The sequence below is a fragment of the Clarias gariepinus genome, chromosome 16 (assembly GCF_024256425.1).
Source record: "Clarias gariepinus isolate MV-2021 ecotype Netherlands chromosome 16, CGAR_prim_01v2, whole genome shotgun sequence".
NCBI classification, from domain to species: Eukaryota; Metazoa; Chordata; class Actinopteri; order Siluriformes; family Clariidae; genus Clarias; species Clarias gariepinus.
This window is the reverse complement of record NC_071115.1, coordinates 9,881,406-9,896,026: the sequence shown is the minus strand read 5'-3', so window position 1 is coordinate 9,896,026 and position 14,621 is coordinate 9,881,406. Positions and strand designations below refer to the sequence as shown.

The following is a 14,621-nucleotide window of genomic DNA, read 5'->3' as shown; positions in this document are numbered from 1 at the left end:
ATTTTCAGTTCCTTTTTTAGTCCTTTAAAGCGTGTGGTAAAACACCTCAAAAACAATTTTAACACTTTGACTTGTCTGAATGACAACTGCAGTTTTGTAGCACTTCCTAAATAAAAGGACAGGTTTAGCATGTAAGTGTGCCATTTAACTTCCGTTATATGTTGTTGTTTTTTTCTTTTAAAGTGCATGTGTGTATGTGGAAAATAAAATAGTGTCAGAAAGCCTAATCAGCACATATTCTTCCTTTTTGCGTAGGCAAACGTCAAAACATTCATGTTTAGTCATCATGGTAAAACACAATAAGAAATGTACATCACTCTTGCCCACTCGAACTTTAAAAGTGTTATGTATTTATGAGACAGAGATATGCAGATAGTATCCCAACCTCAGCATGTTTAATCACCCACATCCGCTCATGTGACTACCATTCGCTCTGAGTCATGTTCCCTTTACTGCTAAGTAATATTATTGTTGTGTTATAATCGATTTGATCTTAGCTTGGTATTGCTATGGAACACTTAGTGTCCTAAAGAGCTCTATTTAGATTTAAATTCAGATTTGGAGAAATATAGATATAGTGGATATACAATTGCTTGTAAATGTCCTTCAAGGCCTGGATCTTTGGCAGGAGTTTTATAAGTTTGTTGTAGCCACAGAAACTTTTAAAAAGAATCCTTTGCAAAAAAGTACTGTGCAAAAGTCTTGAGACTTTCTTGTATTTTTTTAATATAGTTTTAGTTTAGGACCAGTTCTCCTAAACTGGAGGACGTTTTTGGCTCTCATATTTGGTGTATAAGTGTTGGCTGCCATTATCAGTCCAGTTAAATATAAATTAAAATTTTATTTGTTACTTACACAGTCATACACAGTACGATATGCAGTGAAATGCTTATACGACATTTCACTTGCGAGCTTAAAAAAGATTATTAATAAGAAATAAATTATGGAGTCAAATAAGAAATAAAATATAGAAAAACTTCACCTATAGAAAATATAGCTATAGAGGATAAGAACAAAATATAAAATATAAAAAACATTTAGCTGTAAAAATATAGAAAAGTTTTAGTTGTGGAAATGAAATATAATTTAATTAGAAATATCCGGGAAGTGTACAGCATATAGTGCCCTATGAATCATTTCCAAAGACATGTATTACATAAAAAAAATGTAATATACATAATTTTTTATTTCATATGAAGAAATGAGTATATACACAGTATTGTATTTATAAGAACAACCCAATTGCCGGAATATTTGGCTTATTATTCACATAAGTCTAATGTTGTTGTTTATTACAGTCATAGAGCTTTCTTGACCTATTTAGTGACGGAACACATTAGCTCCAAGCTATTTATACATTATAATAGGCTAGCTGTTCTTAATTTTATTCTGAATTAATTTTATTTAAATGGGCAGACAAACAGGGTAATAGCTAATAGGGGGTTTAATAATGAATCTCTTAAGTTTGATAACGTGTTACTTTTTTTTTACCATTCTGTGTAAATAACAACAATAATGATGATGATGATAATAATAATAATAATAATAATAATGCTTTATAGACCCTTTTTTGAGAACCACTGGTCTAGAGTCTGGCCATATAATTTAGGAATGACTGTGTGATATCACACCTTCAGCACTTTAGAATGCAAAGAGTTCCTTTCTCTCCCATTTCACACCTCTAGTCTATGGTTTAACTTTTGTTCTTCTCTACAGGACTTTACACTCTTTTTTTTCTCACAACATTGGTAACATGATCTTTTTGTCTTTAAAATTGTCTGTCTACTGTATGAGCCCTTTAAACTTGTTCTCCCCCCCCCCCATTCTCGTATCTACTGTTTCTGCCTCACAAATTAGACCCAAAGAAACATATCAAACATAGAAATTTATTCTGATTTAAAATTTTAATTAAAATACAGATTTACCCACAGATTAAAAACAGAAGGCAAAAAAGCAAAATGGAGCTACAATCAGGCACCAAAGATTACATATTTTTATTTTGTCATATATTAACAATTGCAGTAATGCAACATTAACATTCATTATTAAGCTATTTTCGTGTACATTTTCTGCATTTCATCATTAGCATGATGTCCTTTTGCAACATATGAGTAAAAACAGGCTCATCAAAGATATTCACTGACACTCTTCCTGCACATCAAAAGCTGCTTGAGTGTCCCCCCTTACACATACACAGACACACACACACAGACACACACACACACACACACACACACACACACACACACACACACACACACACACACACACACACACATAACCCTTGTTTAAAAATGCCCACAAAGATAGTGACACAAAAGGCAGGAGCAAGAGAAAAAGGCAGTAGAAGGTTTACTGTGTGTGTTCACACCTGTATATGTGTATGAGTCTGTGCATTTCTTTGTAAAATCAGTGTGATCAAAAAATCTGATCCTTACAGCAACAAAAATACCTTGTAGACAAAGAGTAAGAAGTAGGGGTGACACAGCTATAGCACATCCACACAACAAAAACATGTGTGGCACAGAGTTAAGACAAGTCACTAAGGTGTAGAGAGTGTAACTTTATGAAATATTCTGGCACTTGTCATTTGTCACATACTGTATATGAGACAGCTTTTCATTTCTACAGCAGTAGTGCAGCAGAAAAAAATTTATGAACACAGGAGACAGGACAATGCCACATAAAAACATTCACTACATGGTTAATATCATAGTCTCCTGTAGTAGCCATTGATGGAGGTCTCAAAGTGCTTTAGACAATGAATTCCAAACTCAGGCCATGGAGACACATCCCTCTGCAATGTTTCCCTACTGCCTACAAAACCTGATTGAGAGAGAGGCAAGCAGGGAAATTTTTTACTTTTGTTGGGCAGTAAGCCTCCTGGACCAGAGCAGAGAACCATTAGTTAGTAACTTAGACCTTTGAAGGTCATGCTCATTTGAAGGTGGGGGGAAAAAAATCATGTCACATGTAATAAAGCGGTTTGATTTTCTTGCATAATAATACCTGTTATCACAAATAAGTTAACATTGGTCAGCTTTATTAATGTGTCAGCCACTTTACTGAAACTGTTCATACCACAAATGTGAGTTTTAGAACAGATTACTGTACAGGCTGGAAAAACACATAGCAGCAATAAAGCTATATCAGGCAAATGATGTAATACAGTTTCTAGCATTATAAGCATAATAAATAATATCTAAAGAAATAGAGAAAGTATATACATGAAGAAAATTGGGAGATCTTTGTAGAGAAGATTGACCTAGGAAAAACTGGCCTCCATTACCTGGTGAATCCACTGTACCACTGACATGGTATATATCTGAAGGCTGACTGTGTAACAAATCCATTTGAATCTTTAATTTAGATATTTCACACTAAAGTTGTAACGAATCCAGGCTGGGGAACTAAAAAGATTTGTGAGGCCCAGAATATTTTAATTGGGGATAAAGGGGCCCTGATTAAGACAGTCAGAAGACAAAATACATACACTCATGCACACACACTCACTCTCACATCCATACATACATACACACAAGTTTGTGGTTAAATATTTTCTTAGTTTTACTTTATTACCATTGGAGATAGGAATTATCCTTATACCGGGGTAAGGGTTCATGCAAGACAACACAAGGAAAAATAGAAACAAAGATAAAATGGAAACAAACATGTCTTTGCTTCCCCCTCACCCTGAAATAAGATAGCTAAATGAAAGATGAGTGTAAGCTTGTTTGGCATAATGCACACGTTAGAAGTATAATCTGTACAGCATTTGCCTGTGATGGTTTCTATGGATTGTAAACAAATCCAGCTTCAGACATCAACAATTGTCCCCCTAAATTTTTATTCCCCTAAATCCTTTATGTACTCTCCATAGCGTCTCTGTCCTCTTCTCTAGGGTATGGGCTCTAGCGGATATACACGTCTCTGTTCCACTCCTCCTGGTTTTGGTTGCGGCCTACTGTAGTCTCACCAGCCTCTACATCTTGACAGTAGCGCTCTCTCAGGTGTCCCCGCCCACGGTGATGCTGATTGGTCATTGGTGGTGCTAGGTTGAGGTTCTCCTGATCTGGTTCTGCCCCCTCATCCTCCCAGGATGCCTGTCGTGGGGTGTGTTGGACAGGGTTTAACCGGCTGCGGCAGGATTCTGGCTCCTCATATGGATCTGTTTCCATGTCATCTGTGTAGGCTGAGTCGCGGCTGCCCTGTGTCTCCGAATCAAATGTGTCCTGTCTTGATAAGCCACGCCCCCCGGCTTGTAACTGACTGCGCGATGTGCGCAGAGGCTGCTTGCTCCCCAGCTCGGTCTGATAGTCCTGGGGACAGGGACGTTCCACAACCGACCCCTCTCTCTTTGGCTCACTGTGCACGAGAAATGGCCCCTGTGCCAAGCAACGCCCCCAAATCACACAGTCCAGCCAATCAGCATGCAGAAAAACAAACAAAGGAGAGCAAGCAGTTAGTAGTTAGTACAAGAGTTAGAGTTTAAAATCAAATTTCAAATTTAAAGCTAAAATGTCATATTCCCACAATAGCATGCATGTTTTAAAACTCTTTGAAGCGATTTAGTCCAATGACACTAAAGAACCATTTACAGACCACAGAATAGAAATAATATTGTCCTCAGGTCCCCAGTTAAATGTAACATACCATCCTAAGCAACATTCTTTAGATGGTCTTATTTTACAGGTTAATTGTGAGAAATTGAAAAGGCCAATTTGTGTGTATTTTTAAGCAGGAATGAACAAAGTACTCAAAGTGCAGTAAAGGGGCTCTTTGCATGATCAAATTCAAATTCAAATTTTATTTGTCACATACACAGTCATACACAGTACGATATGCAGTGAAATGCTTGGCTATTTCTTATTGTAAACAAATAATTGCACCTACAATCTGACTCCTTTAGTTAGTTTGTACTATGTATTACAATCTCCTTATCATGAGAGACTGGATGCCAGAGGATGTGTGTGATTCATGAAGATAATTACTCTTTAACATTGGCTTCATCAGGTATCAATTAGTTTGTAGAGGCTGAATGACATTGCCTTCAAAAGGTAATATTTAACCTTCATTTCATGCGTTGTGAAATTATTTACTGTAAAGAGAGGAAAGGTGGGTGAAATAGTCTCTCCCTACTGCTGTACTCTAACATATAGCTTTGGTTAAATATCGAATGGCTGAATTTTAGTTTAACTGCTAGTTAAAAATTAGTAGTATGATTTGTTCATACACTTCACATGACTGGAATACCCAACAATTAATTACAAAAGCAGGAGAAAATGTGATTTTCCTAACCTTATATTAGAAAACAAAATAGAAGTATTCATTTAAAGAATAATAAAAAAAATTATTGGACCTTCAATGCTGTCATGTTTACAAATTATATGTTTACAAAAAAACTCTCTATTATAGTTATATATTGGACTTTAAAGGGTGTAAACATTATTTTAAGATCAAATAGTGCACTATTTTATGAATAGGGATCTACATCCTACTAGTGCGATTCAGACGTAAAAAAGATGCAAAGGAACAGACAACACGCCATGCCATTACTGTCCCCTAGTGGCAGTTATTTGTGAAACTTGAGAATTGGGAGAATTAAAAGTTACAGTTTTTCTTTTTATATGATCTTTATATGCCAAGAGGAAGACTCAGATTTTACATATTTACATCATCTCTTGCCAAAGTGTACATTTGTGCTCTCCAGGTATATGTGTGTAATTTTCTAATATGAACCAAGATAGTGTTTTTAAGTACTGGGTTGGTGCTAGATGTATATCATTATATCTAACATCTTTTTTCAGACTTATATCTTGCTGCCATGACGACAGCTCTCCTGTCTCCTTGACAACTGTTAAGGTGGAGACTGGGCATAGGGCTTTGTTCAAACTGCAGTCAAAACACACATAGTAATTTAACTTGGGTAAGCTACATTAGCATTCACATGCAGATTAGACTGAAAGCGTGGCGTTAATAAGATAAGCAGGTCAGCGCGCTTTGTAGGGCTAATGCTATGGCAAGTTGGAAAGGGGTTGGGATCAAATCTATGTGACTAAGGTGTCAAAACAACACTAAAGAGTGCTTAGAAGGGGCAGAGAGATGATAATTTATTGTTGTGTGTATATGTACATGTATTTTTGGTGCAGAATGGGCAATAAATGCATATTGATTGCAGGACTACATAGTAGTTAATTTTTCTTTTTGGTAGGGGCTACATGTTTGAGCAACATACAGTATTAGTGATATCCTGTGTATTTCAAAGAAAGCACAGGAAATTATAATTGCACCTAAAGATTCCTATTTGTTGAGCAGCTATTTAAACTTTGATCAGTGTGTACTTTTCTTCATGCCACTGTGGAAGAGAATGCTTCCCCGACTTTTTACAGCCCCTCAAAACTTGTTAAAGGGCATGTTCCTCCTCTTGGCCCTCCTTCTCAGGGTTAGAGCCATCCAGGAGCTCCAGGTTACGGCGGAGTGAGGTGAGCACCTGTACCTGCAGGTTGGAGACGGGTTCAGGTGAAGCTGCAAGCGCTGCCGTGGCCATAGTGCGATTCAGCAGTGGGTTGGGGGGGTTGCTGCTTGGAGGATGTGTGGCCTTCCAGTACGCCTCCAAATAATCTGCCAGGTGTTCACATGCATCCTCCAGCTGGTTTTCATCTAATATTATGTCAAAAAGCTCCTGGGTGGAAAATATATATATTTTTCCGCGAGAAGTAAAAAAAAAAAAATGTGTAATTCATGCAGCAAAAACCAAAAACAAGTACACTAGAATTAATAAGATTATATAAACAGAGATAGATACAAAAAACTTACAGGGGGACACTGTGCTAGTTTGTCTGCTGCCACCATCTGAACATTGAGATGTTTGGCCTGAGATTTGCCTCTGGACTTTATCAGCCTTTGCAATACCTTAAAAGAGGTGTACATAGAGATAAGGAGAGTAAGGTGAATAAAATATAAAATATATTACTGTATACAACATAGTTTCTGAATGTGTTTGAACGTAGCTGAGTGAAGAGTTGTACCTTTGGAGAAGCAATCTTAATGTAAACTATTATGGGTGCCAGTGATGTTTTGGCAAGTTGAGAGGGATGGTTAATGGTGTCGGCATCCAGAGCCACCAGCTGCAAGGTCCGAGCCAACTCAAAGATTCTCTCGATTTCACTTTGCACCTCAGCTAAGAGAGAAGAAGCATTGTAAGCATGTATACTCACACACTCTCAACCACCCCCAACACACACAGGCCCCACCATATGATAAAAAGTTAATCAAACTAAAGGTCAGAAATCGTTAGTGGGAAACAGTAGTAGTGCCATCACTATTGGACAAAACACTGTTTTTGCACACAGAATAACATATCTACTTTGTACCATCCATACATTTAGAAATGCAAATGTAGTGCCAAGTTAGTGTCATGCACATGGAGGTTGTAATGGTCTGTTAAAACAGAGGTCCCAGATACTGTTGTCAGTGACACACAGCACTGTTCTTAGATCCAATACAACTTAGCCGGTATTTTTCAATTGTGTTTGTTACAGTTGGTAACTGTGTACATGTGTTTGTGTTGTCAATTTTACCATTTAAGAATAAATTTTATTTATTATTTAGGAATAGTTTAAGAACAGAAATCCACACTGACCAAAAGTGGCAAGCCACTGAATACTCATGAGAAGAAAAGATAAAATATTCCTAAAGATCCAAAGAACCACAAACACATTCTTAGAGTCAATTTTTTTCAATTTAAAGGGCCCATATTGTAGAATTCTGAACAGCATGCCTTCATTAAAATTATCATTCCCATCTCCCTTCCCTACAGTTAATATATAAAAGCTAAACTCGAAGACTGCTTTTAATTACTTAATGATGTTCACTACTATAAACATATTTATATTTAGTAGCTTTTTACAATAAAGTAAATGGATATTATAATCTTTGTGAATACATGTATGGTTTAAGTTATTTTATGTTCCTTTTTCAGCACGTCAGAATAGCATAAATCAACAAAGTGTCATGTTTTGCCAGACAGTTTATGTGCACCCATAGCAGTTCCAGCCCTTTTCACATACTTTTTGTTGCAATACATCCTTAAACTGAAATTGATTAACAAAATGTTCTCATAATTCTGGAAACAATAATAAAATGTTCTTTCGTCAAGGGGTCAACACAGCGGACCATCCAATCCGCACCAACTTCGTCACAGGTTTTACACTAGGCTGGGGACCAGCACTGCATGCAGATAACCCAGATACTCACATCCACAAAGCAACAATCTAGAGCCTTAATCTGAAGACATGCATTGTAGGGTGATTGAGCTTTTAGATTGCCTGTAGTGTGTGATTGGTTGTGTGAGTGTGCTTGTGCTCTGAGATAGGTTGGCATGCTATTCAGGGTGTAGTCCACCTCGTACTCTAAATTAGAGATAGGCTTCAGGAACCCATAACCCTATACTGGATAAGCAGTATAGAAAATGGATGGATGAATGAATGGATGTTATACATTTTTTGCACAAGACATGATTGTATCCATCTTAAAATACAATAAATAATTTCACATTCTGAAAATTATTATGTAAAACCTTACAAACATTATAAGGGGAACATCTGGGAACAAATTGAAACACAAAATATTGTACAATATGGACCCTTTAATAAAAAAAAAAAATTCAGGTTAAACATGCAACAAACTTCAAAGCCTCTAACTAAATTAAAACATAAGTGATGTGGATGGGTGAAGGATGAGATCAGAAAAGAGATGAAAGAGATGAGAAGATACGTACCCAGTACGTCTGAGGTGAAGAGAGAAGGAAGGAGGAAGGGGAAGAAGAAGTGGGTGTGATGGAAAAAGAGAAGTGCATGGAGAGAGTTGGAAAGACAGAATGAAAAAGAAAGAAAAAGCCAATCAGAGAAAACAGCTCACAGGGATATGTTTCAGAGAATGTTCAGGAGACATTGATAGAATGTCCACGAAGCAACCACAAGACAGTCTGGAAACCGTGAAAAGGGTTTAAGTAAAAACATACATATGTGGCACCAGATGAATTACGATATAGCCATTAATGTGTGTGTGTGTGTGTGTGTGTGTGTGTGTGTGTGTGTGTGTGTGTGTGTGTGTGTGTGATTATTGTACCCAAACTGGATCTGGTGCTGGAACGCTCAATGATGGTGTGTTTGCTGGGATTGTTCAGGACAGAACGCTTGGCAAGAGAGATATCTGCTGTAACCCGTGTGATGGATATTCTGAAATACACAGCAGCCAATGGAATTATTTTTAGACTTATAATTATTATTTTTTAGACTTATATTTCACAAATCATTAATATAATATTATATGTTATTTCAGAGGCATATCATGACTCTCATAATTTTTATGCCATTTAAAGATTTGCCATTTACCTGCCCTCAAATTTGTGTTTCAGGAAGTCAAACAGAGCTTTCTGCATCATATCAGTTACCTGAAAGTTATTACACAATAAAAAAATTAAATAAAATAGCAGACAGGAGGAAATCATTTAACCGTTTATCCTTTATACTTTATTCATATTAATGTCATTTATCACTTCACTAACCATTGCTGCTTAGTTGCCTGATTATTTGTATAAAGTAAATTCTGCTATCTGTTCATTTTAAAACAAGCTTATGACAATGACAAAAACCATCAATTTATAATAGAGCTATATGAGCTACAGCACTTTTGGTGGGCTGAATGCTGTGTGTCCCTACCTCATAGCCTTTGAGTGATGGCCCAACTAGGATGATGGGTCTCATAGAAGGCACCACATCATAGGGAGGAACATGTTCCATCTGATGGAGTATGTGCCCACGCATGCATGCACACACACACACACACACACACACACACACACACACACACACACACACACAGAACATTTATGATTTATTATGCTCTTTGTGGTAAAAAAGGGCACCAGGGTATTATTTTTTCAACATTTTCTGTATATAGTGCATTAGAGGCAATTTCTGAAACAACTCAGTAGTTACTTGTTCATTGAATGTGGTACATCACATAGAAAAAAAGCCTATTATGTTTTCATTTCTAGTAAGGGAGTTTCTAGCAATTACCAGGTGTCTATAAATAACTTCCTGTACTTTCTGTCAATTGGCACCTAGTTCATTCTTATGAGGTAATGTGGCCGTAATATTCATCCTAGGGACAGCATTGTTCTTGCCATTGAAATACGCCCACAGTGATTATAATAAACCACTCCCACTTAGAGACATTAAAATCTGGTTTTAAATTTGTTTATGTTTTTCAAGATTAACATTCTGAAAAAGAAAATGACCTTCTGTGGAAATGTCTGGCAAAACTCCCATGCGATTTTTGTTCTAGATTATTTCCTTTCCCCACATAAACAAGAAATCAAATGAAATGTTGTTTACCAGTTGATAAGGGTTGTTATAATAGTGCTCAGATATGCTTAATTCTAAGAGCAGTTTTAGGCATATAAACGGTAAACATTTTAATGCATACTAATGCACATGACGCTATTTAACATTGTCAAACTTGTGACCAAGCAGCATGCCACAACAGGGGTAAAATTACAGTATAAAGTATTTACAGTAGCACATTAAAGGCATTATAACATACCATATATGCACTATTTACAGAATATGTTAGCATATAAGTTATTATTTTGACTCAAATTCATCACACCTTGCAACCACTGTTACAACCACTTACAACTTTGACATAGGAATCCTGTCAACTAAATTGTTGACAAGGGTATGTAGCAGGTTTTTACCTAGCCTTTCATAGCTACATGTTTCCTCAAAATACTATTATGCTACTATTAATACTTAATATACTATTTGTCCCCATACAATCTGGATAGTAAACCAGATTGGTTTTGATTTACTTTTACTATGTATCAATGAGAGAGAATCAATAAGATGAATCACTCATTAATTGTTTCCAGTGTAAGAAAAGTTCCAAAATGTTTGGAAATCTGTTTATTCATATAGGAAATCTAACTGCTCTTTGGAGATGCTTTGGCAAAAATCTCAAGAAAACATCACAGAGGATAAAAGTTCATGTAAAATAGATAATGCTTCAAAACATTACAATTTTGCTATAACACGAGAATAAAGCACATGGGATTGTCTACAATGTTAAACTTAATTGGTGTGATGACTCACCGACTTCTGTTTCTGTTTGGCTGGGCCGCCTAGCATTCCATACACACCAAGAGAGAGCGAGCAAATACAAACAAGGAAATAAAGAGAAGCACAATGCAGGTGATGCTACTGACAAGCTGTTAATACATTAAGAAAACTAAGATCAGGTATTTTGATATTTGTTAGAAACCTGTATCATGCTAGCATGTGCAAACCCAGGGAGGGGAAAAAGGAGCATGAGATACAGGAAGTAATAAGAAACAGGAAATTTGAAAAGCTTGCAAAGAAGTTATTTGGTTAGAACTGAGGGTATTAGCTTGAAATGGTGAGAGGCATTTCCTGATGCACTCTGGCTTGATAACTATCACTATGATTACCTTCTTAAAGAAGGGCAGACGAGGAACATTGCCCTGAGGGGAAGTGACACTGCCAGCCACACCCTTACGATCCCGGGCATCAACATGCTCCGCCTCCTCAACATCCGAAGTATCATCATAAAGTGCTGATATATCAGCTATACATGGGACCGAAACAATTGGAAGGCGAAGGTGGATTTGGTAAACAGGTGACAAAAAAGAGACAGAAGCAAAAAAGGAAGGCAGAAAAGATATCAGAGAAACAAAGAATGAAAGTGATGGCAGTAGGAGGAAAAACGGCAACATAATGTACACTATAAGCATAATGTACACTACTTTGAGTTAAAAAAACATAAAGAGAGACATAACAGAGACAAAGGAGACAAAGGCTAAAAAAAACAGTAAAAGTACTGTATAAAAAGGTATGACAAAATTTTCCAATTTAAAAGAGGCATAGGAACAAAAAGTGTGAAATGAAAAAATAAAAAAAAAAGTTTGTATGTATGTTGAGAAATAGACAGACGGTAAGGGGAAATAGTAGGACACAGCGGGCTACATTTAAGTTAGAACCCCAGGATTGCCTTAAATATTTGTTTGTAAATTGAAATTCTTGCAGGTAAAAAAAGGGTCAAGCCTGGTGGACAACTGCCATCTGCATTTCCATTTTCTGTTTGAGCATACCTGTTCCAGGTGGAGTGGGCCTACGAGTTCCTGAGGCAACATCCAGACTGGAGCTCCCTCCAGACTTACTGATAAGAAAAAAAAACACATATTGTACTTTTTCTTAACAAACTGCAGTGCTGAAGAACACTTCATCTACTTATTAACTGATCATCTGTGCTGGGCCTTTGATCTGTACGTGAACTGTTGAAATGCAGTATAGATGAAAGTCGTCCTGATTGTCTTGTATTGTGACTGGGTTAAATGCCCTAGTGCTGTTGTGGCAGATACCTGGAGCTTAACCGATTTTGTCTACTCCTCTGCTCCTGTAGCTGACGAGTGCTCTCCAGTTTTACAGGACTGGGGATGAAACCGACCTCACATCCTTCCTTCACCAAACGTCCTATCCACCAGTTATTATTATACTTCTGTTAGTAGAAAGACACACACACACACACACACACACACACACAGACACACACAAATATATAGTACATTACTCTTCTATCTTTATATATATATGTTATTTATTATATTGTTTAATTATATATATATATATATATATATATATATATATATATATATATATATATATATACAGTATATATAATTAAACAATATAATAAATAATATATTTATTATATAATAATATATATTTTTAAAATAATAAATAATATATTCATTAAATTTAATCATATATTAATAAAAAATATTTACCCAAAATCTCACATTCATGTCATATTTTAGAAACAAATTGTCAGATTTCTTCTCTCAATGACTCATGCATTATTTTAATAGCACACACCACAAGATTGAATTTTGTACTGTTCATAGCAGGAAACCACGCCAAGAGGAAAATGGGCGTGTGACCACTTGATGCGCACAGCTGGTGTGCACTGTCATTCATATTCATCATTGACCTTCGGCACATTTTCTCTTTGAACACCATCTGACCATCTTATCTTACCAGCTGCTTACATCATTTTGTATGATTTTGGCCTGCTAACTTTTAAAAATCTCAGTGGGCAAAAGAAAGACAGAAAACACATATGTGGTGTGAACTGCATCAGTTAGCTAGGTCCAATATAATGTATACAACAATCTGTAACTGGTGTGTATTTACAAATGTATTTTAATGTGCTGCATTGCATATAACTGGTTCATAAAGAAAAAGAGAAGAACTGTTTTGATCACACCTCTTAACAATGCATTTACTCAAACCAAACCCATCTGCATTAGTGCTACATTTATATTACCATGATTACAATAGACAGGGGGATATAAAAATACGTGTTTGAATTATGGCTTGTTTTTGCCATAAAAATAGCAAAGCTTGTTATATGGCTTGTTTTTGCTATTAAAAATAGACCCTAAAGACCAATAATAATAATAATAATAATAATAATAAAACAATACCGGGGACGCCAATATAAAAAAAATATTAAATATTAAAAATATTTATACGGTTTATTAATGAGTTTATTAAGAAATGGTTCATTAATGTATTAACGAGTTTATTAATGAGATATAAATTACAATTACAGTAAAACTGCATCAGAAATATTTACTCACTCACTCACTCACTCACACGCTGTCTATACCGCTTTGTCCTGTATACAGGATCACAGGGGGCCTGAAGCCTACCCCAGATGACCTAGGGTACAAGGCAGAGGACACCCTGGATAGGGTGCCAATCCATTACAAAGCACACACATACACACACTTACAAACTACGGACACTTTGTGAATGGCAGTTAGACTTATTTGCATGTCTTTGGGCATTGGGAGGAAACCAGAGAACCCGGAGTAAACTCACCAAGCATGGAAAGAACATGCAAACTCCATAGGTGGAAATCAAACCTGACCAGGAATTTAACCTGGATCCTCAACCCGGATCCTCAAGCTAACTACTAAGCCACTGTGCTGCCCCAGAAATATTTGGTATAATTTAGAATAATAAAAAAACAGACTTCTGTAAATACTTGAGAATGATGAGAATCGAAACTGACCTCTTTGATATGCAGGAAATCTTTGGCTTCAAATGAGATGGCCATGCCCTGCACTGGAACATCATCATTAGGACCGGGGTTATAACCAACATTAGTCCTCACAGCAAATGCCACTGGTTTAGTCTAAAGCAGGAAGTCAGAAAATACTATTTTAGAAAAGAATAAAATAAGGAAATAAAACTTTGAACGATGAAGTAGATATTAGTAAAAAATGGGTCTGGAACTACTAAACAGTTGATGAACTGAAAAATGGAATCTTTCTGAAGAAATAAATGTCATGTCAAGGATAAGTAAAATAAGTCCTTAAAAATGATAGTTTGTTTTAAATGTAGATATTTACTGATAAAATAAAGCTGAACAAAGCAAACATTTTTCCATCATAAAGGTTGTACTTCACATGATTTGTCCACTTCACATGATTAAGCAGTAAAACTGTATCAGATAAATCCGTCAATTTAGAT

General features: G+C 36.2%; 1 protein-coding gene across 4 annotated transcripts in view; it reads right to left on the bottom strand.

Annotated features, from left to right (window-relative positions):
- Positions 1-1,903: 1,903 nt before the first annotated feature.
- cacnb1 (calcium channel, voltage-dependent, beta 1 subunit) overlaps positions 1,904-14,621 on the bottom strand; it is a 38,959-nt gene continuing 26,241 nt past the window's right edge. For 2 of the 4 annotated variants that reach the window (XM_053514699.1, XM_053514701.1), the window contains 11 exons: positions 14,161-14,283; positions 12,443-12,579; positions 12,173-12,240; positions 11,513-11,649; positions 9,723-9,803; positions 9,396-9,454; positions 9,130-9,239; positions 7,029-7,180; positions 6,817-6,912; positions 6,497-6,682; positions 1,904-4,385 (listed from right to left, as the gene is read on the bottom strand). In XM_053514699.1, coding sequence (XP_053370674.1) covers positions 3,912-4,385; positions 6,497-6,682; positions 6,817-6,912; positions 7,029-7,180; positions 9,130-9,239; positions 9,396-9,454; positions 9,723-9,803; positions 11,513-11,649; positions 12,173-12,240; positions 12,443-12,579; positions 14,161-14,283 — 1,623 coding nt within the window. In that variant the 3' untranslated portion in view covers positions 1,904-3,911. Of the gene's footprint in view, positions 6,683-6,816; positions 6,913-7,028; positions 7,181-9,129; positions 9,240-9,395; positions 9,455-9,722; positions 9,804-11,156; positions 11,186-11,512; positions 11,650-12,172; positions 12,241-12,442; positions 12,580-14,160; positions 14,284-14,621 lie in introns of all 4 variants that reach the window. The other 2 variants (XM_053514700.1, XM_053514702.1) reach the window with 2 other exon arrangements.